Genomic DNA, 21,425 nt, shown 5'->3' with positions numbered 1-21,425 from the left:
CAGGGCACTTTGTGGGAAGAATGGTCCATATTTACCCACCCCTGGAAATTCCTGCATATGGGCCCAAATAACCTCTGATTTACTGTCCTCTCTCAGGTGCTGACTTTACTGTTGAGTCCCAGCCATTTACTATCTTCCCTATCCCCACGGGAGAGAAATCCAGCACAGTCCTTGCTGTCATTCTGGGCTCGGTGGCTTCTGTGCTAGTTCTGGGTCTCCTTGTGTTCTGCTGGTCCAAGGAAAGCAAAACTAACAGTAAGTAGGAATGTCTGGGAGAGCATTCCACCTGCAGAGCCTCTCCCATTTCACTGGTGTCTAACAAAAAGTGATTAAAGAGTTTTATGAGAATGGTAAGGCCAGCAAGGTTGGTATTATTGACTGTTTGCTTCTTTTGCGACCATTGAGCCTGACTCAGTGGAACTCAGCTGACTCCATCTGAGATCATGTGCTCATTATGCAAGGCACTGGGCATACATATAAAAATACAGTGCCCTAAAGAACTGATAATTACAGAAGAAGGGGGCATTATTATCCTCACTCTCCAGATGGGGAGCTGAGGCACAGAGAGAGAATAATAGCCAGGTTTTCAACAGTGCCAGAATTGCCTGCACTGTTTTCAGCAGGGACAGCTGAGCACTTTGGAAAGCAATATTTCCAAGATTTTAGGCAGGAAAAATAACCGGGAGTAGAACACAGGATTCCAGAATCCTCAATGCATCCTGTAAGCACTAAATTTCCAAGGAGTGCTCTCTAGAGTTTAATTATATGTTGCAAGTTACCCATTCATCCAAACTGTGCCATTTTAAAAGTCAGATTAAGTCAGACTCTCTTATCTCTTAGGCTGGTGCAATGGCACCGAGGTCTATAGGGCTGTGTCTAGAATAGCACCCAACTTCGAAGGGGGCATGGTAATTAGGGTGCCATAAGACTTTAAAACATTTTTGCACTTTGAGGAGTAAGGGGACTTCGAAGTTGCCCTGGCACTTCGAAGTACTGGTCGGTGCACCGCGGCTAGACGTGTGCCGGTACTTCAAAGTTTAAAATTTCGGAGTTGCCACGCGGGGAGAATTTGCTTAATGAAGTGCTGCCTATGCATGGCAGCACGTCACTAGTAAACTCCCAACAGCCTAATTACCATCCTTCCTTCAAAGGAAGGTGGTAGTGTAGACACAGCCTCGGAGGAGTAAAGGGACATCGAAGGAGCACAGGCACTTTGAAGTACCCGTGGCTGATCTGCAGCTACATGCAAGCCAGCACTTGGAAGTTTCATACTTTGAAGTTGTCGTGGGCGAAGATTTAGCCTAATGAAGTGCTGCATATGCACCACTTCATTAGTAATCTCACAACATCCTAATTTAATTACCATGCCCCCTTCGAAGCTGGGGGCTAGCCTAGACACAGATTAGGTGTCTAAATCAGAATTTAAGAACCAGTGTTAGACTCTTTTTTTTTTTTATCTTGGCCACTGTATTTCCCTGTATTTAAAACAGGTGATAATGAGGCAACTCAGTGTGATGTGGGATATATAAAAGGCCAAATTATAGCTATCTTCAGCTGGCATAGAGTTGTTATTGTAAAAGGAATGGCACCCACAGTTGCCAGCAGAGACGGCTGGTGTAATTTAGAGCAGCATTGGAAGTCTGCTGGGCAGCTAGTCCAGCACAAAGAAGTGGTCAGGAATGGGGAAATGCAAAAATGTTTTAAAGTCTTATTCTTGAGTTCCATGGCATAGTCCCTGATTCTTGGCTGTGACAAGCCTGAGATTGTAATGATGTTCATTGTATACTGTGAAGATCTGATGACAGTTTTGCTGAAATGAGGAAATGTGATCCCTAGAGGTAAAATGCATTGCAGTGTAATCATATCATAAGACTCTTCCTTTTGAGCAGAGAGAACACACGTGAGATTAGATGCCAATTCACTGGCAGTAAAATGTCTCTTTTTGGAATATCTGGCTCTGAGCTCTGTATGGACTGAAATTCTGAAAATGATGTAACTCTTTGTTTCAATACAGAAACCAGCATTGAACAGGCTAACGTACCACAAGCAAAGAGAAACCTTAAATCCTCTCAGATCTCACCACAGCAGCATTCAACTTGTGTCGATCTGCAGTGGGCCCGGAAAGAGAAAAAAAGAGACATTGCTGGGATGGGAGCAGGTGAGCCTGCAGAGTGAGAATAACTCAGATTTCTAAAACACTTTTCAACTAAAAGGATCTTCAGGCACCTTACAAATTATGAGCTGGTGTAGATTGAAGTTATAGCTGAGGATCTGGTCTAGGTTGATAGGTGAATCACTTTCACTGTTAATATAGTTGATTACTATAAATGAACTATCTTTCAAAACTGAAACATCTACAAGAAACTAAATGTATGGTTCAAGTTTTAACTGATTATAGAATGTATGGGTGAAATCCTGACCCCATTCAATTCAATGTCAGTTTTGCCACTGATTTCAGTGAAGCCAAGATTTCACTCATACAGTTTTTTTTTTTGTTTAAATCCTCCAGACCCTCAGTTTCCAAGCTTTTCTTCCATGTTAGAAGAGCAAATGTGGCTGAAATATGGTTATAATCAGGAAAAAAAAGGGCCATGTAAAAATGGCTTATTTACTCACCCAGTATGCTGCATGTTTTTCAGATCATATCTGCTTGTGCTATTGACATTTGAATAACAGAATCAGCATATATTGGCAACAGATAGCCCCGATGGGCACCATGTTCCAGGAAATCAATTGCAAGTGGTCACTTTGAAGTGAAGCTGTAGGCAAAATGGTAACTTAAAACTGACATTGTGAGGTTCCTTCTGTCCAGGTACTTAGCTGACTCCCTTTACCATAGCATGTTTATTCCCTCTCAAGTAATCCAGACCAGATTTTCATCATTTACAATTCAGAACAAGTCTGCCTGAAGAATGTTTCCCTGCATCTGAATATGATTATTATTTATTCTCTGTTTAGCACCATCAGTGTGCTGAGCACTTAAAAGGTTATAAGCATCACGAGAGTTCCTATGCCCAAAAGATTATAGTCCCAACTCCCATTTAGGGGTGGGGCTTGAGTCACACCCTTATCCTCAACATTTCCTATTAGTTAGTTTAGATGGCGCCACACTCCTCATGCTGGCTTTTGTGAATCCCATTCTTAGATGCGTATCAGAGGGGTAGCTGAGTTAGCCTGTATCTTCAAAAGCAACAAGAAGTCCTGTGGCACCTTACAGACTAACTGATATTTTGGACTATAGTCTATAAGGTGGGACAGGACTTGTTATTCTTAGCTGCGTCTCTCTCCCCATGCATTCTATAGGGAGCCTGGCCACCTAACCGAGAATCTTGACTTCTACTAAGTAGCAAGGTGCCTGAAAGCTAGACACTACAGTGCTTAAGTGCCTTTTCTGAATCTAGCCCTTTGTTTCTAAATCTCATTAAAATTGTTGGGACATAGGTGCCTAAAGGCCTAAAGGTATATCTATACTTCCAGCTGAAAGTAGAACTCTCTGACTGAGAATATATAACAGCACTAGCTCTGATGGAGCTAGCATGCTAAAAATAGTGTAGCAAGCAGTGGGAGGGGCCAGCCATTCGAGTGTGTGCCTACCACCTCAGACAGATATGTATTTGGGATGACTAACCTGTCCTGCTACTCAAGTCACCACACCTGCGTTCTGATTTTAGCAAACTAGTCTGATCAGAGCTAGAATGAGTAGGTCTGCCTGCACTGTGAATTACATACCCAGCTGAATTATGCACATGCCTTAAATAGCTTTTGAATATGAGATGTTGGCTTCTGAGACACTTAAGCGCTTTGAACAGCTTTACAGATAGCCGTATGTTTGAGGTTACAGGTTGCAACACCTAAAACCAGCACCCTCTGGTCTGGCAACATCCCTCATCCAACAGGAGGGCAACCAGCTGGCAGTCCCACGTCCCTTGGCAGTCCCACGTCCCTTGGCAACACCCCCCACTTGGGGCTGGAGCCAGAGCATTGGTTTCCAGCAGCAGTCCAAGGTTAGGGACTAAGGCTGGAGTGCTGGATTCTCCTGGCAACCCCCCATGGGGAACCAGGGACAGAGTGCTAACTTCTCCTGTCTGGGACCAGAATGCTGGCATACTCCAGCAGCTCCATGGGGCCAGAGTTCTGGGCCTGAGGTTGGGGGACCCGCTGCAGTGGCAGGCTGTGGCTGGATAGGCAGGGAACTGCAGCTGAAGGACCAGTGGGGGGTGGCTAGGGACTTGAGGCATTTACCTCCCTGGTCCAGCAAAATCCCTCATTCAGAACCACTGGGGTCCTGAGGGTGCTGAACCAAGGAGGTGTAACCTGTACTATGACTGATGCTGCTGCTGACTGCTATGAGTTGTGCATACAGCTAATTTATGGGTCCAGAGTAAGAAAAGGTCAGCCTTCTTCACCAAAATAACTGGGGGTGAAATACAAGGATTTTTTGACACAGAAAAATGTCACAAATATGTGTTGGTTTCATGAAATTCTTTGTTCAGAAAACAAAAACAGTTTAAACAAACTTAAACATTTTATTTCAACACTGATGCAAATCTTTTGATATTTTTATATTTCTTTTAATTTTATTCAAAAATCTGTTAAATGACCAATATCTAAATGAAAGATTTTGGTTGACCCAAAAGTATTTTTCTCAGCTTTTCTGTATGTTGTGGGTTTCTTATTTTTTTTTCAATGCTTTTCCAACCTGACCCAACACAGATGTTTGGTGACTTTTCTTCATAATAGCCAGTGAACTCAGTTATTTACCCAACCATAACTGTGATTTAATCCTTTCTTATTTAGACTGGAGTAGGGAGTACTACTGGGTGTATGAATTCTTTGTCTGAGCTGACAGTGTACAGGAGAGTGAAAGAGTGGTTCAGTTTTTAAGTGTCTGTAGAATTTACTGAAATCCTGACCTTATTCAGTGTCACTATTCTCAATGTCAGTTTCATAAAATGCACAGCACAATCAAGCCCCAGCCTCCTAAGCTTCTAGCTGTTACTGCAATGTAAGTGATTGAGAAGAATAGGACATGTGCATAACCAGTGTACACAAATTATAACGCATTCTAGGAGCTTTCAGGTTAAAAGCCATCATCATCATCAACAACTAAGGGCTCAGTGCCCATTGGTGCACAATGCTTCTCTCACTATTTCCTTCCGTCTTTCCCTATACGGCGAGGAATGGCTTGGTTTCTGTAGACTAGCTCCACACCAATCTAGTATATCATTTACCCAGTCTCTGTGGGGTCTGCCTTCCTATTCAAACTGCCCATTATGCCAGAAACCAGGGTTGTGATTTGTCATTCATTGTGTATTCTGGAATTAAGCTTGAATAGCTGTAACTTGTGTTGTATAACCTTCTGCAGTAGGCTCTCTTTCAGCTGTATCTTCCACTGTCAAATGCCTTCTGAAAACCAATGAAGCAAGCGTAGATGTTCTTGTTCTTTCATCAAGCTTTCTCTGCTATCAGTCTCTGCTATCAGTGCCAATATCTGCTATATGGTACTTCTGTCTTTCTTGAATCCCATTTGCTCATATTCTAGATGGTGTTCTATCTGGTATCTTAGTTTCTTAGTTTCTCTGACAGTATCATATCAACACCTTGCCTAGATGACTCATTAGGGCAATCCTTCTGTAGCTCTTGCACGCCAGTGCACTTCCTTTCTTGTTCTTATTTCTGAATCAGCCAGGGCACATTTTCATACCCTCCATGCTGGACCCATTCACTTCTGTCCCTTTTTCTGTAGACGTTTTCAGGGCTACATATTTTGAACAGTTTTATTTAAAAACAAAACAAAACTGGAGAGCAGTCCTATTCTGCAGTTTTTCCTTGAGTTGCTCTTGCAGCATTTTTTAAATCTTTCCTCGTAAACATTTGCTGATCAAACACAACTCCCTTTGAGGCCACAGCAAAAGCAGCAACCCTCTGGGCCATATGTCTGGCAGTGGTCTCCACCAAACAGCAGAAATTACTGGTTTCCCCCTCTGCAAACTTGAATTGGCTCCTCTAGCTGTCACCTGCTAAGAGCAAAGATCAGAGTCCATGCCTCAGCCCATTCTGGGACCCTGACTGAATGCACATATATTCTGGCAGTGGATATTTTTCCACATCCTCCCCTAAATTTGTGGATTGCATAAGAGGCTAGTTTGAGTTTCTTTTTATTTTAATTAGCATCCATCACAAAAGGAGAGAGAGAGTGAGAGAGGAAATGCTGTAATTTATGTGTTTTGATATTTGCCATACTTCCCCAAAATACAACTTTCAACTGTGAGCCGCAGGATACATATAAATTCATTTTTATCTAATTTGTCTGAGATCTAAGCTTCCTGTTGAGGTCTGAGATCAAAGGATCTGATTCTGTCTGATGTCGGCTGTGACACATAATGTGTGCTGACTTAGTTCTGTCTATAAACTCGCAGTGGGAGGCTGCCACTTTCCCTTGGTGCCTTTACATAGTGAACTTTTATTTCAGCTGGGGAGGCTGGCAGGTAGAGCACTGATGGGAGCCATTGTGTAAATAATTCATACAGATACTTTTGTCAGAAAAAGAAAATCCAGCCACTTAGAGTCTTCTAGGAATAGTTGGAAGACCAAAAGATTTCCCAATATATTAAAATCTAAACAAGGATAACAATATCTTAAGCAAATTTAATATGTGTGACTTGAAATGTCTAATGTTTGATTTCCCCTTATTTAAAATAATGTTGGTTTTAGGGAGACAGAGACAATCAAAGCTACAGTCAGTTTTGTTTAGTTTCTGCCTTCCATATTTTTCTCTGTGAAGAAATCTCATATTTCTAATCCACTGAGATGTTTGGGATCTTTATTATTATTTCTGTGATAATAAATACTATTCAGCTTATAAGATCTTGTGGGTAGAGACCTTTTCTTTGTTATATATTTGTAAAGATGCTAACACAATGGAGCTGTGGCCTTAGGCATTGTGATGATGCTCATGATCATGATGAGTACACCAGTAAATCCATTGCATTGAAAACCAGAGGGCACCAGTAGCTCCTCTTGTCTGAGCTCCTCTGTAACTCAGACATTACATTTGTCCCAGTTACCCCTGTATTGTGCCTAATAACTTGTATGTGAGAAAAGTACAACTTCCCCAAACTCATCCAATCTTGACCTGAAGACATCAAGTGATGGAGATTCCTCACTTCTGTCCATGCTAAAAAATTAGGCCTTATCTCTAATTTGAATTTGTGTTGCTTCAGCTTCCAGCCAGTGACTCTTCATTTACCTCTCTTCATTAGATTGAAGAACCCTTTCATGCCTAATATTTTTCCCTATTAAGTTACCTATAAACTCTGATCAAAGTCACCCCTCAGTCTTCTTTCTGAGAAGCTGAACACACTGAACTCACATGCCTCCCCAGCCCTTGAATCATTTTTATTATTCCTTTCTGCACCCTCTCCTAAGTTTTCAACATGCTTTTAAGGTTGGCGCCAGAACTGAATGTAGTATTCCTGTAACAAATTTAGCAATGCCAAATATAGTGGTAAAGCAGCTTCTTTGTTCTTGGCTGTACGTACATCCAAAGATTTCATTAGCCATTTTGCCACACTGTTGCCCTGGAAGCTCATGCCCACTGTAATTCTTAAATCCTATTCAGAGTCACACTTTATTCAAGGATGTTCTTCTTAAGTCTAAGTATGGCCTGCATTCCTTGTTCATAGATCTATAACTTTGTATTTGGCTGTATTCAACAAAAAATCATTGTGTTTAGATGATCCCTAGCTCACCGAGTGATTCAGATTACACTCTGTAACATGCCTGTCCTCACTCCACCAATCGTTGTGTCACTCACAGATTTTATTAGCCCTGGTTTTATATTTGTTCTCATTTATTGATGAGAGTGTTGAATAGTGTCAGATCCAGTGCCAATCCTTGCAAAATCCCACTATAGACACTCAATTTGATTCCCTATGGGCAATTAAGTTTGGAGATCTGTCAGTTCACCAATTCTTAATCAATTTATCATGTCCTTTCTTGACAGTGTATAATGCTAATTTTTAATCAGACTGTCATGTTGTACTAAATCTTACAAAAAGTCTGAGTCATAGTCCATCTATGCAGCTACCTTTTATAACTAAACTTGTAATCTCTTCAAAGGATGAGATCAGGTTTTCTTGACAAGTCCTGTTTGCCATAAAACAAACAAGGACATCACTGGTCTGAAAGAACTTGATATAAGTCAAATCCATCATAAGAAATTAACTATATTAAGAGGACATTCATTAGTGTTACTATAGCAGTGTGGACCCCTAATGTTTTTAACCTGTACCAGGTTTTCCACTTGTCTATTTGTGCATTTATATGTCTCCTTCTCTGTAAATAGATTTCATCCTCACTACAGCTCTCGTAGATATTATCCCCATTTTACCCCTAGAGAGCTGAGGTACAGGGTTGATTAAATGACTTGCCCAAGTTCACACAGAAGGTCTATGGCTGAACCAGGAATAGAATGTCCGAGTCCCTCCCCAGTGTCCTCCAACTATAGTAGCTTAATTCACTTTGTGTTAGCGTAACACATGTTCCTTCGAGATGTGAGCCAGGATAACACCAATTGTTCTAACAGAGGACTTCTTCCTAACAGGTGGGATTTACATTAGATCCCAAGCAGCAGAACATGCCGCAGGTGGGCACTGCTGGGCATCCTGCTGAGAGGAGAGCCCAGAAATCTGGGGAGCATGCGATGCCCCCTCCCCCACGCATCACTACTGGTTCTTGCCAATCAAACCTAGCTGAATTTCCTTCCCAACCCTGAATTAGCAAGAGCACATGTGCAAGATCTACCAGCCAGGCATCTAAAAGGATGTCTGTACCACCTCAGAGCGCTCTCCTGCTTGATGTCCCTTCTCCAGGTGGAGCCAATCTGTGATGCTTCAGGGGAAAGCTAACTCCCCTTCCCCTTCTGAACTGAATACTTCTTGCAATTGTTTACCAGGATCAAAAGTCCTTCTCAACCCTTGCATGGCCATGGCCATGGCATGTCCTGAAACATACAATTTGCTTGCAGTTGATATCTTAATGAGAAGTTTCAAGGATTAAAAGCATCCTGAGACCAGTGCAACAGTTAGAGGTACACCAAGAAGCTTCAACAAAAAGAGAGGCACCATTATGCTATGCACTGTGCAAACAGACAGGGAAAGACAATCTGCATCCCATGGGCCTAAATAAACCAAAGAGGAGTGGGGAAACGGATGTATAAGGCGATGAAGTGATTTGTCCAAGGCTGTTCAAATGATTTGCCCATGATCAGTGTCAGAACTTGGACTAGAAGCAGCTTCTTCTAACTCTCAGCACAAGGCCCTCAGTGGCAGGGCCGACGATAGGGGCAGGGGAGAGGCAATTGTCCTTGGGCCTGGAGCTCCAGTCACTGCCTCTGCTACTTTGGCAGCACTGGGCCCCTTTGATACATACACCATGGCAGTGCTGCTCTGATCGAACACACCTGTCAGGAAGTGGGGGTCAATGGGCCCCAATGCTGAGGTATGCCATTGGTCCCGCCCATTCTACTCTTGGGTCTGCCCCTTCTGGGCATGGAGCCAGGTCCTCCCTCCCATATTGCCCCAGGGCCTGTGGCACCTGTCAGTACTGCTGCTCACTGGGGCCCCAGCTGGCTCATCCCTTCTCTTCACATGAGCCCTACAAACATGGGGTCTGCTCTTGCAGCACTTACTATGGCAAAGTTACTGTAGATTTCAGAAGGGGCTTTCCCTAAGTAAGGACTGCAAGACTCTGCCTGTCACCTGGGCTGTGAAAAGTATGCTAGGTTCTTCTGCATTTTCCATCATCCCCAGTTACAAAGACTCTGCAGATGCAGCTTTCTGCTACTAGTGAATCGGGTGGGATTGAATCCAGAGCTGTGGTAGCTCTGCAGTGTTAAGGAAAGTAGTGCCATGGCTTTGTCAGTAATGTAACCCCATGTCACTTGGGATGGATGAAATAAGAGACAGTAGGTTGATCTAAATTATGCTGTACAAGTGACATTACTGAAGTCGACATAACTTAGGTTGACTTACAGTGGTGTCAACACTGTGCTGTACTGATGGGAGATGGTGTTCCATTGACATCACTTCTGCCTCTCAGGGAGCTGGAGTACAGCAGTTGATGGAAAAATGCTCTCCCATTGACATAGCATGTCTTCACCAGGCCTGCTAAATTACCACTGCTGCATTGATCCCAGAGGTGCCTATTAACCAGGTAGTGTAGACATAGCCTACATATGCCAGGACCATGTATCTGGATTTTAACTTACCTGTTGTGCAAATATTTTAGCAACTGTATAAAGCACCCAAACTAAGAGTAAGAAGCAGTCTCCTTGCCTGCCCCACACTGCAGGATTGGGGATTTAGAAGACAATGTCAGCTCAAAAGTCATTTTTTTTGCCAGAAAACCAGATGCTTTAACTCCGCGCTGCCTGATAATCCCTCTGGCTATTAAGAATGCTTGCTTTTTGCATTTTCTGCTTTGGATAATGAAAATCCATAAGACTGGTTTCATGTTTTTTTTTTAATGTCAACATTATTTTTGCTTTTTAGTCATTTTCTTTTTCATGTCCCTCATACTGCCTTGTCTGAGTTCCACACCCTGCAGGGGCAAAAGGGCCATGCAGCACAGTAAACTTCCATTTAGAAATGGCAAAAAAGGATTAATAGATTATTAATAGCTGCACATTACTGACACAAATAGTATGGGTTGGGGGTGGTCCTAAGCAACCTATTGGCCTGCGAGACTCCATACTGATCATTACCCCATTTATTGAACCATCTATCAATTGATGGTTAACCTTTTATAAACTGTAAATTGCACTTTACTATAAAATGTGAGAAAAATAAGTGTTGTCATATGAATAATTTGTTTTAAGTGTAGAGACATTTACTTGCTGTGTTTTATTTCAATGTATTTTTACAAATTATTTGTAAATTATTTCATCATTTAATGAATGGCTTCCAGCCAATGTATGTTTAAAATTGTTATAGAGTCCACTAGTTAAAATGCAATTTCTCCTTAAACAGTTATTTCCCAGTACCAAGGACCACCACACTTCAGTTAGCAAAAGGCACCAGAATGGAGCAGAGGAAAGGGAGACAAAGACAGGGAAATACTGGTAAGGTAAAGAGTAAAGGGACTTTCTTTTACAGGTATGGAGGCCAATGGAACACCAGGAAATACAGCCAGGGAGAGGAAGGAGCTGCACCAACAAAGATTTAAATCCATGTCAGTGAGGAAGATGAGTACTGTTGAATATGAAAGGGAGAGTGGAGAGAAATTATCAATGGATAGGAAGCATGACAGACGGCATCTATTACGTGGAAGAAGAGTTCCATGGGGTTCTCTAGAACTTCAGCAGTGTGGTGCCAAGGAGTTCTGTGACTGGAAGGATACCCATCAGAAGCTCTTTGCTTACACCTATGGAAAAGAGATGGGAGGAATGGAGCTGATGCACCAGAATTTGAACAGAGAGAGAGAGCAGACTACTGTGTTATCTTGAGAAGATATGAAAGGGAAAAGCTTTTATGGGAGGGAATCCAGAGTCATTGATCTGAGCAGAAAAATGCTGTCTATCTCTTTTTGTTTCCTCTCTCTTCTTAGTCCCTGCATTAGCAAAGTAATCAAATCCATCCCTATTCAGAAAAGCAGGTGCATATGTACCTCTTCAGAGTGACTTTAGCATATGCGTAAGTACTTTCCTGAACAGAGATGGATCTAATCACCAACTTAAAACTCAGAAAGTTTTCTGTTGAATTGAGACCATATCCCATAAACCTCTCAGGTCAGGAACCTTACTTTCTTGAATGTTTGGAAATGCCTGGCTCCTCACAGCCGCTGTCATTAATGGTAATAATAACGATGAACTGTGAGGTTGGTCTAATTCATATATTCAAAGGCTAGAAGGCATCTCTATGACCAGTTGGTCTGACATCATTTATAACATAGGTCAGAAGACTTCTGTGAAATGATTTCAATTTTAAGTAGAGCACATATTTTAGAAAAAATGCTCAGTCTTGATTTAAAAGCTGCCAGTGATGAAAAATTCATGACATTTCTTGATAAATTTTTCCAATGATTAATTATGCTCACTGTTAAAATTACACTCTTTTCCCTATTTGAATTGGTCTCACTTCCACTTCCAGCTATTGTATCTTGTTATACCTTTGTCTGATAGATGAAGCAGCCGTTGATCAAATATTAGTTCTCCACGTAGACACTTACAAGCTGTGATCAAGTCACCCCTTAACATTTTCCTTGTGAAATTAAATGGACTGAGCTCCTGGAGTCTCTCACAATCATAGAATACTAGAACTGGAAGGACCTCAAGAGGTCATTAAGTCCAGTCCCCTGCCCTCACAGCAGGAGCAAGCACCATCTATATCACTCCTGTTAGATATTTATCCAACCTGTTCTTATATATCTCCAATGAAGGACATTCTAAAACCACCCTAGGCAAGTAATTCCAATACTTAACCACCCTGGCAGTTAGGATTTTTTTCCTAATGTCCAATCTATACCTTAGTTACTGAAATTTAAGCCTGTTGCTTCTTGTCCTATCATAAAAGGCAAAGGAGAATAATTTTTCTGTCCTCTTTGTAACACCCTTTTAGATACTTGAAAGCTGCTATTATGTCATAAGAACATAAGAACATAAGAATGGCCATACTGGGTCAGACCAAAGGTCCATCGAGCCCAGCATCCCATCTGCCGACGGTGGCCAATGCCAGGTGCCCCAGAGAAGGAGAACAGAAGACAATGATCAAGTGATTTATCTCCTGCCATCCATCTCCTGCCCTTGTTATGAAGGCTGGGGCACCATACTTTATCCCTGGCTAATAGCCATTTATGGACCTAACCTGCAAAAATTTATCAAGCTCTTTTTTAAACCCTAATAGAGTCCTGGCCTTCACAGCCTCCTCGGGCAAGGAGTTCCACAGGTTGACTGTGCGCTGTGTGAAGAAAAATTTCCTTTTATTAGTTTTGAACCTACTACCCATCAATTTCATTTGGTGTCCCCTAGTTCTTGTATTATGGGAAAAGGTAAATAATTTTTCTATATTCACTTTCTCCACACCATTCATGATTTTATATACCTCTATCATATCGCCCCTCAATCGCCTTTTTTCCAAACTGAAAAGTCCCAGTCTCTCTAGCCTCTCCCCATATGGGACCCTTTCCAAGCCCCTAATCATCTTAGTCGCCCTTTTCTGAACCTTTTCTAATGCCAATATATCTTTTTTGAGGTGAGGAGACCACATCTGCACGCAGTACTCGAGATGTGGGCGTACCATAGTTTTATATAGGGGAAGTATGATCTCTTTTGTCTTATTATCGATCCCTTTTTTAATAATTCCTAACATCCTATTTGCCTTACTAACTGCCGCTGCACACTGCATGGATGTCTTCAGAGAACTATCCACTATAACTCCAAGATCCCTTTCCTGATCTGTCGTAGCTAAATTTGACCCCATCATGTAGTACGTGTAATTTGGGTTATTTTTTCCAACATGCATTACCTTACACTTACCCACATTAAATTTCATTTGCCATTTTGCTGCCCAATCACTCAGTTTGCTGAGATCTTTTTGTAGTTCTTCACAATCCCTTTTGCTTTTGACTGTCCTGAACAACTTGGTGTCATCTGCAAACTTTGCCACCTCACTGCTTACACCATTTTCTAGATCATTGATGAACAAGTTGAACAGGATCGGTCCCAGGACTGACCCCTGGGGAACACCACTAGTTACCCTCCTCCATTGTGAAAATTTACCATTTATTCCCACCCTTTGTTTTCTGTCTTTTAACCAATTCCCGATCCATGAAAGGATCTTTCCTCCTATCCCATGACCACCTAATTTACATAAAAGCCTTTGGTGTGGGACCGTGTCAAAGGCCTTCTGGAAATCTAGGTATATTATGTCCACTGGGTGCCCCTTGTCCGCATGTTTATTAACCCCTTCAAAGAATTCTAATAGATTAGTTAGACACGACTTCCCTCTGCAGAAACCATGCTGACTTTTGCCCAACAATTCGTGCTCTAGGGTTCGTGTCCCCTCTAAGCCTTCTCTTTTACAACCTAAACAAGCCTAATTCGTTTAATCTTCTCTCATAGGCCATAATTTCTGGACCGTTAATCATTTTAATTACTCTTCTGTGGATCCTCTCCAATTTCTCCACATCTTTCCTAAAATGTGGTGCCAAGAACTGGACATAGCACTACAAATGAGCAAAGAGCAGTCTTGATTTTCAGCCCTCTACTCTTTCTTGTTCAACGCTGTTAGCGATGCTGGAGTACCTCTCCAGGCACGAGCTTGGGTGATTATTGGGACCCTGGGCTGCCCAGATGCCAGTATTCCCCTCTTGGCTTTACTGATATAGTCCAAAGGAGAGGATAACCTCTACATCTGGTACCAGCTCAGCTGCAGGAGTTGCCAGATCAATGCCGGAAGCTGGCACAGAACTGCCTTAGGACTCCCCTCCGGATTTTCTGTCAGGGTTTACTCCCTTAGCCTTGCTCCTTTCCAGGATAACCCACAAGGCAGTGGGGCATGGAGAACGTGGGTACAGTCCCACTACCTCTTGCACCTCCCTGTCACCACATGTCCCCAAAGCTCCCCGTGATGACCACCTCGCCTTCCCAGGACCCTCCTCCCCACCCCTCTGCCTCTCATCGGCTACCATCACCCCCCAGATCCTCCCTCCCTGTCCCCTTTTCCCCCATCCACTCCCATGTCTCCCGACTGCACCACACTGCCCCTTAATAATTCTCGTTGCCCCCAGGTCCCCCTTCCCCTGGCCTCTTCGCACCTGGCCACACACTGCTGCAGCCCCACATCCTCCAGGAGGGCACCGATCTCACAGCCCTGCCGCACCCTGGGTCCCAGCCAAAGCTACCAACTCTTCATCTGGCTACGGCTGTCCCTGGAGCCCCACAGATCTGGTGTGGCGCGTGCATGCAGGGAGCACAGGAATGGGCCTGGAAGCCATGCAATCTGGGCCAGCATGCCGCAAGCAGACTCCGTGGGTGCTGCCATCCTCACAGCCGTACCAGACGCCCCCAAACCACTTGCCCACCACTGACATCCCTCAATTTCGCCCCCTCTGCTCCTCATGCTGCAGCGGGTCCCTCAGCTCCAGCCAGCAGTTGGGGATGATGCTGCCTTTTACACCTGAAGAAGTAGCTGGCTCCCTGTAAGCTCCCTCTCTAAACTTCCCTCTCAAAACTCCCTCCTGTTAGCAACCACCCTGTTCGCATGAACCCGGTTGCATGCTCCCTGGTCGCTTGCCAGCAGGGCTTTAGAGCTCTGGCCTACCTGAGGGAGCCCCTCCCTCTGACTACCGCTCAGCCAATCGGCACGCAGCCTGAGCACATGGCCAGCCTGAGCACATGGCCTTTCAAACAACAAACAGACAGCTCAGCACTCCAAACACCAAATAAACAGACAAACCCAGGCCCAGAACCCCCAAACCCAGGCACCCACACATCACACCATCACACCACACATCCCACCACAGCATCACTAACAGCGTTGAACCAACACAGGAGGTAACAGATACCGGTTATAAGCTATTGCTCGATTGGCATAGAGAATGAGCACCAGGGGTTGCCTCCGACAGTGGGAGAGATTGTCGCATCTCACTGGACAGTCACCGCCCACCTCAAGCTGGGCAGTCCCCAGCCAATAGGGTACTTTCCCGCCACAGTTCACCTGCCTCACTGGGTGCGTGAGGCTTAAGGCTCCCAAACCTGACAAGTGACCTGAAAGCTGAGCACCAGGCAAACCAATAGGAAAATCAACAAGAAAAGGAAACCATCAAAGTTTTAAGCTTGCTTGCGGGAATGCGCGGACCATGCTGACAGGTCTGACTGAAGATCTTCAGGACATCAGCGACACCCGAAAGACTGCTGTCATCAAGGACGAACTGAAGAGGCTCCATGTTGACATTGCTGCTCTGCAAGAGAGACATCTCGCAGATTCAGGATCTGTAAAGGAAAAGGACTACACCTTTTTCTGGCAGGGTAAAGCCCGAAAAGAACCCAGGGAGCCTGGTGTTGGCTTCGCCATCAGAAACACCCTTCTACAAATGGTGGAATTAGTCATGGGTGGATCAGAAAGACTCCTTCAGGTCATACTTCAAACTCACACTGGTCCTGTCCACCTGATCAGCGCTTACGCTCCAACCCTGTACGCCGCACCGGAAGTAAAAGACAAGATTTATGACGTGCTTACTGCTGCCATAGCGCAAATACCTGCTCGTGAACAACTGCACATTCTGGGTGACTTCAATGCGAGAGTTGAAGCCGATCGTGACTCGTGGCCTTCCTGCTTAGGCCACTTTGGTGTGGGAAAAATGAATGAAAATGGTCAGCATCTTCTCGAACTTTGCATGTACCACAATCTGTGCATCACAAACACATTTTTCCAAACCAAGCCACAGCACAGAGTGTCATGGAGACACCCACACTCCAAGCACTGGCATCAACTAGACGTGGTCATCACTAGACGTGATAACCTCAAAAACGTCCTTCTGACATGCAGCTATCATAGTGCTGACTGCGATACAGATCACTCATTAGTTTGCTCCAAACTCAAGGTGATTCCCAAGAAGCTGCACCACTCTAAACCAACTGGAAGGCCCTGCATCGATACCAGAAAGACGGCTAACTCAGAGACAGCTGAAAAGTTCAGAGCGACCCTTGAGGATAATCTGTGCAGCAACCCTGGGGGTGCTGATGTGACATCCATATGGCAGTATGTGAGGGATATAATGTACAACACGGCCTTGTCGGTGTTTGGAAGAAGAGCTAGAAACACAAATGACTGGGTCAAAGCTAACTCCAATGAGATGATTCCAGCCATCGAAAAAAGCACACTGCACTCCTGGGCTGCGTCTACACGTGCACGCTACTTCGAAGTAGCGGCAGTAACTTCGAAATAGCGCCCGTCACGTCTACACGTGTTGGGCGCTATTTCGAAGTTGAAATCGACGTTAGGCGGCGAGACGTCGAAGTCGCTAACCCCATGAGCGGATGGGAATAGCGCCCTACTTCGACGTTCAACATCGAAGTAGGGACGTGTAGACGATCCGCGTCCCGCAACATCGAAATAGCGGGGTCCTCCATGGCGGCCATCAGCTGGGGGGTTGAGAGATACTCTCTCTCCAGCCCTTGCGGGGCTCTGTGGTCACCGTGGGCAGCAGCCCTTAGCCCAGGGCTTCTGGCTGCTGCTGCTGCAGCTGGGGGTCCGTGCTGCATATACAGGGTCTGCAACTAGTTGTTGGCTCTGTGTATCTTGCACTGTTTAATGAAAGTGTGTCTGGGAGGGGCCCTTTAAGGGAGCGACTTGCTGTTGAGTCTGCCCCGTGACCCTGTCTGCAGCTGTGCCTGGCTCCCTTATTTTGATGTGTGCTACTTTGCCGTGTAGACGTTCCCTCGCTGTGCCTATTTCAATGTTGGGCTGAGCAACGTCGAAGTTGAACATCGACGTTGCCAGCCCTGGAGGACGTGTAGACGTTATTCATCGAAATAGCCTATTTCGATGTCGCAACATCGAAATAAGCTATTTCGAAGTTGGGTGCACGTGTAGACGTAGCCTTGGAGTACAAACGTTCGCCAAGCCAGAATACCCTGCAAGTGCTTAGAGCAGCCAGAAGAACAGTACAGCAGATGGCCAGGTGCTGTGCCAACAACTACTGGCTCAAGCTATGCAGCAGCATCCAGACCAGTGCTGACTTTGGTAACCTCAGGGAAATGTACGAGAGCATCAAGAAGGCATTAGGACCCACCCAGAACAAGATGACACCTCTGAAATCCAAATCTGGTGAAGTCATCACTGACAAAGCCAAACAGATGGAGCGCTGGGTCGAGTACTACTCCGAGCTGTACTCACACGAGAACATTGTGGTCGACTCAGCCCTCGATGCTGTCAAACTCCTACCAGTAATGTACGAACTGGACCAGGAACCAACTGTGGATGAACTGAAGAGAGCCATCTACAACATTGCAGTAGGAAAGGCCCTGGGCCAGGATGGTATACCACCAGAGGTAATCAAGTGTGCCACAGACACTATCCTGGAACCCCTACATGAGCTACTGTGCCTGTGCTGGAGAGAGGGAGAGGTTCCACAGGACATGCGCGATGCTAACATCGTAACCTTGTATAAGAACAAAGGAGACAGAAGCGACTGCAACAATTACTGTGGAATCTCCCTCCTAAGCATCACTGGTAAACTGTTCGCTCGCGTCATCCTTGGCAGACTCCAGAAGATTGCTGAGAGGGTGTATCCTGAATCACAGTGTGGATTCCGTGCAGAGAGATCTACCGTCGACATGGTCTTCTCTCTGAGGCAGCTGCAGGAGAAATGCAGGGAGCAGAGGAAGCCACTCTATATTGCCTTCATCGACCTGACCGAGGCCTTCGACTTGGTCAGCAGGGATGGTCTGTTCAAACTGCTCCACAAGATAGAATGTCCGCCACGGTTACTCAAGATGATCCAGTCATTCCACGAAGACATAAGAGGAACCATCCAATACGATGGCACATTATCGGATGCTTTCAGCATCAGGAGCGGCGTCAAACAAGGATGCATCCTTGCTCTGACATTGTTCGTGATCTTCTTCACTCTCCTCCTTAAACACGCCTTTGGATCTTCAACAGAGGGCATCTTTTTGCACACAAGATCTGACGGGAAACTGTTTAATCTTGCAAGGCTGAAAGCTAAATCTAAGGTGTGGGAAGTCCTCATCAGAGATATGCTGTTCGCAGATGATGCTGCTGTCGTGTCACACAGAAGACCAGCTTCAGAAGCTTCTGGATCGGTTCTCCAAAACATGCAAGGACTTTGGGCTCTCCATCAGCCTAAAGAAGACAAATGTACTTGCTCAGGACGTTGCTGTTTCTCCATCAATCAGCACTGACAGCTATATGTTAGAGGTAGTCTATGAGTTCATTTACCTCGGGTCCACCATCACTGACACCCTGTCCTTGGAGACTGAGCTAAATAGGAGGATCGGTAAAGCAGCCACAACTCTGTCCAGACTCAGCGAGAGAGTGTGGAATAACAACAAGCTGTACACTCACACCAAAATGCAAGTCTACAGAGCCTGCATCCTCAGCACCCTCCTTTACGGCAGCGAGACTTGGACCCTGTACGCACACCAGGAAACGAGGCTGAACGTCTTCCACTTGCGCTGCCTCAGGCACATCCTTGGAATATCGTGGAAGGACAGAGTGTCCAACACTACTGCCCTTGAGCAAGCTGGAATCCCAACTATGCACACCCTCCTCAGGCAGCGGCAGCTCTGCTGGCTTGGCCACGTCCCCAGGATGAATGATGGAAGGATCCCAAAAGACATCCTGTATGGCGAGCTAGCCTCTGGCAAAAGACCTCCCAGATGCCCCCAGCTGCACTACAAAGATGTTTGCAAGAGAGACCTCAGGGAAGTAGACATCAAGCCAGACAAGTGGGAGGAGCTGGCAGTCGATCGCAGCAAATGGAGGCAGGAACTCTACAAGGGCCTTCAGAAGGGTGAGTTGAGGATCAGACAGCTAGCAAAGGAGAAGCGAGCCCACAGAAAGCACAGCAAGGACCTGCCAGACACCCATTACATATGCAACAGATGCAGCAAGGACTGTCACTCTCATGGGGGTCTTCACAGTCACAACCGATGCTGCAAATGAGGATGCCAAATGGAACTACGAAGGGCGCTTTCCATAGTCTATGTAGACTGAAGGATGCTACTACTACTCTTTCTTGTGACTCTTCTCAGACATCTTTTCTGGTGTCTCATCCTGAGTGACTTGTTCCACTGGGTCAGTGGAATTCTCTGTGCCGCTTATTACAGAGCTGTAAAATGGGGACTGCAAACTTGCCTCCTTCAGAAGGGTGTGGGGAGAGTTTGTTAGGGCACAACATGATCCTTGGGAGAAGGGTGCTCTGAAAGGACAAGAAATTATTAACATTAATCTATAGAACGGGTCCAGCATGGGCTTTTAGCGTGGTTGTTCTTTGTGTCAACACCAGAAATTAAAATGGGGACCTCTGGAACTGAAAACACAAGTTTCTCCAGCTTTAGCTAAAGAGCCCACTTCAGGCATGATGACCAATAGGCAGAGGCAGCTTGTCCCAAGCATCTGGACATTCACAAAAGTTCAAATCCCAGACAAGCCCCAATCAATGTCTCCATTTTGCCTGAAATACAAGGAACTAAAGCATTGGTATGGAGAGCTGAATCCACCAGAACTTTTCGCAGCGCTATGCTGGGACAGGGCCACTCCCTCAGTGGACTGGGTACAGAAGGTTATTCAGAGCAGCCAGCAGCCAGTGAGTTACTCTTTCCTACCTTGCCCCTTTCCTTCTGCCTCTGCCCTGCTCCTTCTCATGGACCTCCTCTGGTCATGAGAGAATAAATGTCAGCTCCTGCCCACCAGTTCATTTTGTTCAGCCTATGAGGGTATCTACCTTCTGTGCAGCCTGGAAGTATGAGAGTCTGGTACAGGCATACAGGAGAGGTGAGGTAGGAGGTAGTAAGGGATTGTGAGGAACTGTCCCAGATGCCTAATGCAGGGTCCCTGGTCACACAGAAGAGTGGGCAGGTCTGGACTCCTCTGTCATTCCCACTAAAGGGCATAGTAAACCTCCTGGCTACGTCTACACGTGAAGCCAACATCGAAATAGCTTATTTCGATGTAGCAACATCGAAATAGACTATTTCGATGAATAACGTCTACACGTCCTCCAGGGCTGGCAACGTCGACGTTCAACTTCGACGTTGCGCAGCACCACATCGAAATAGGTGCTGCGAGGGTACGTCTACACGCCAAAGTAGCACACATCGAAATAAGGGTGCCAGGCACAGCTGCAGACAGGGTCACAGGGCGGACTCAACAGCAAGCCGCTCCCTTAAAGGGCCCCTCCCAGACACACTTGCACTAAACAACACAAGATACACAGAGCTGACAACTGGTTGCAGACCCTGTGCCTGCAGCATGGATCCCCAGCTGCCGCAGCAGCAGCCAGAAGCCCTGGGCTAAGGGCTGCTGCCCACGGTGACCATAGAGCCCTGCAGGGGCTGGAGAGAGAGCGTCTCTCAACCCCCCAGCTGATGGCCGCCATGGAGGACCCAGCAATTTCGACGTTGCGGGACGCGGATTGTCTACACGGTCCCTACTTCGACGTTGAACGTCGAAGTAGGGCGCTATTCTGATCCCCTCATGAGGTTAGCGACTTAGACGTCTCGCTGCCTAACGTCGAAGTTAACTTCGAAATAGCGCCCGACGCGTGTAGCCGCGATAGGCGCTATTTCGAAGTTAGTGCCGCTACTTCGAAGTAGCGTGCACGTGTAGACACAGCTCCTGTGGCCAGAAGGGTAGAATGCTGAAGGGGCTTTGGATTCTCAACCACTTGGAAGGATCACT

General features: G+C 45.4%; 1 protein-coding gene across 12 annotated transcripts in view; it reads left to right on the top strand.

Moving 5' to 3' along the window:
• The window catches only part of PKHD1 (PKHD1 ciliary IPT domain containing fibrocystin/polyductin), a 455,042-nt gene that overhangs the window by 399,851 nt on the left and 33,766 nt on the right, over positions 1-21,425 (top strand). For 7 of the 12 annotated variants that reach the window (XM_074991412.1, XM_074991411.1, XM_074991415.1 and 4 more), the window contains 3 exons: positions 97-255; positions 2,015-2,158; positions 11,157-12,903. In XM_074991412.1, the coding sequence (XP_074847513.1) occupies positions 97-255; positions 2,015-2,158; positions 11,157-11,506 (653 nt within the window). In that variant the 3' untranslated portion in view covers positions 11,507-12,903. Of the gene's footprint in view, positions 1-96; positions 256-2,014; positions 2,159-11,156; positions 12,904-21,425 lie in introns of those variants that run through there. The other 5 variants (XR_012645152.1, XM_074991417.1, XM_074991418.1 and 2 more) reach the window with 1 other exon arrangement.

Source organism: Carettochelys insculpta, chromosome 3, assembly GCF_033958435.1.
Source record: "Carettochelys insculpta isolate YL-2023 chromosome 3, ASM3395843v1, whole genome shotgun sequence".
In the NCBI taxonomy this organism is placed as follows: Eukaryota; Metazoa; Chordata; order Testudines; family Carettochelyidae; genus Carettochelys; species Carettochelys insculpta.
Note: the sequence above shows the minus strand (reverse complement) of the source record. Positions and strands in the feature narration are given on the sequence as shown.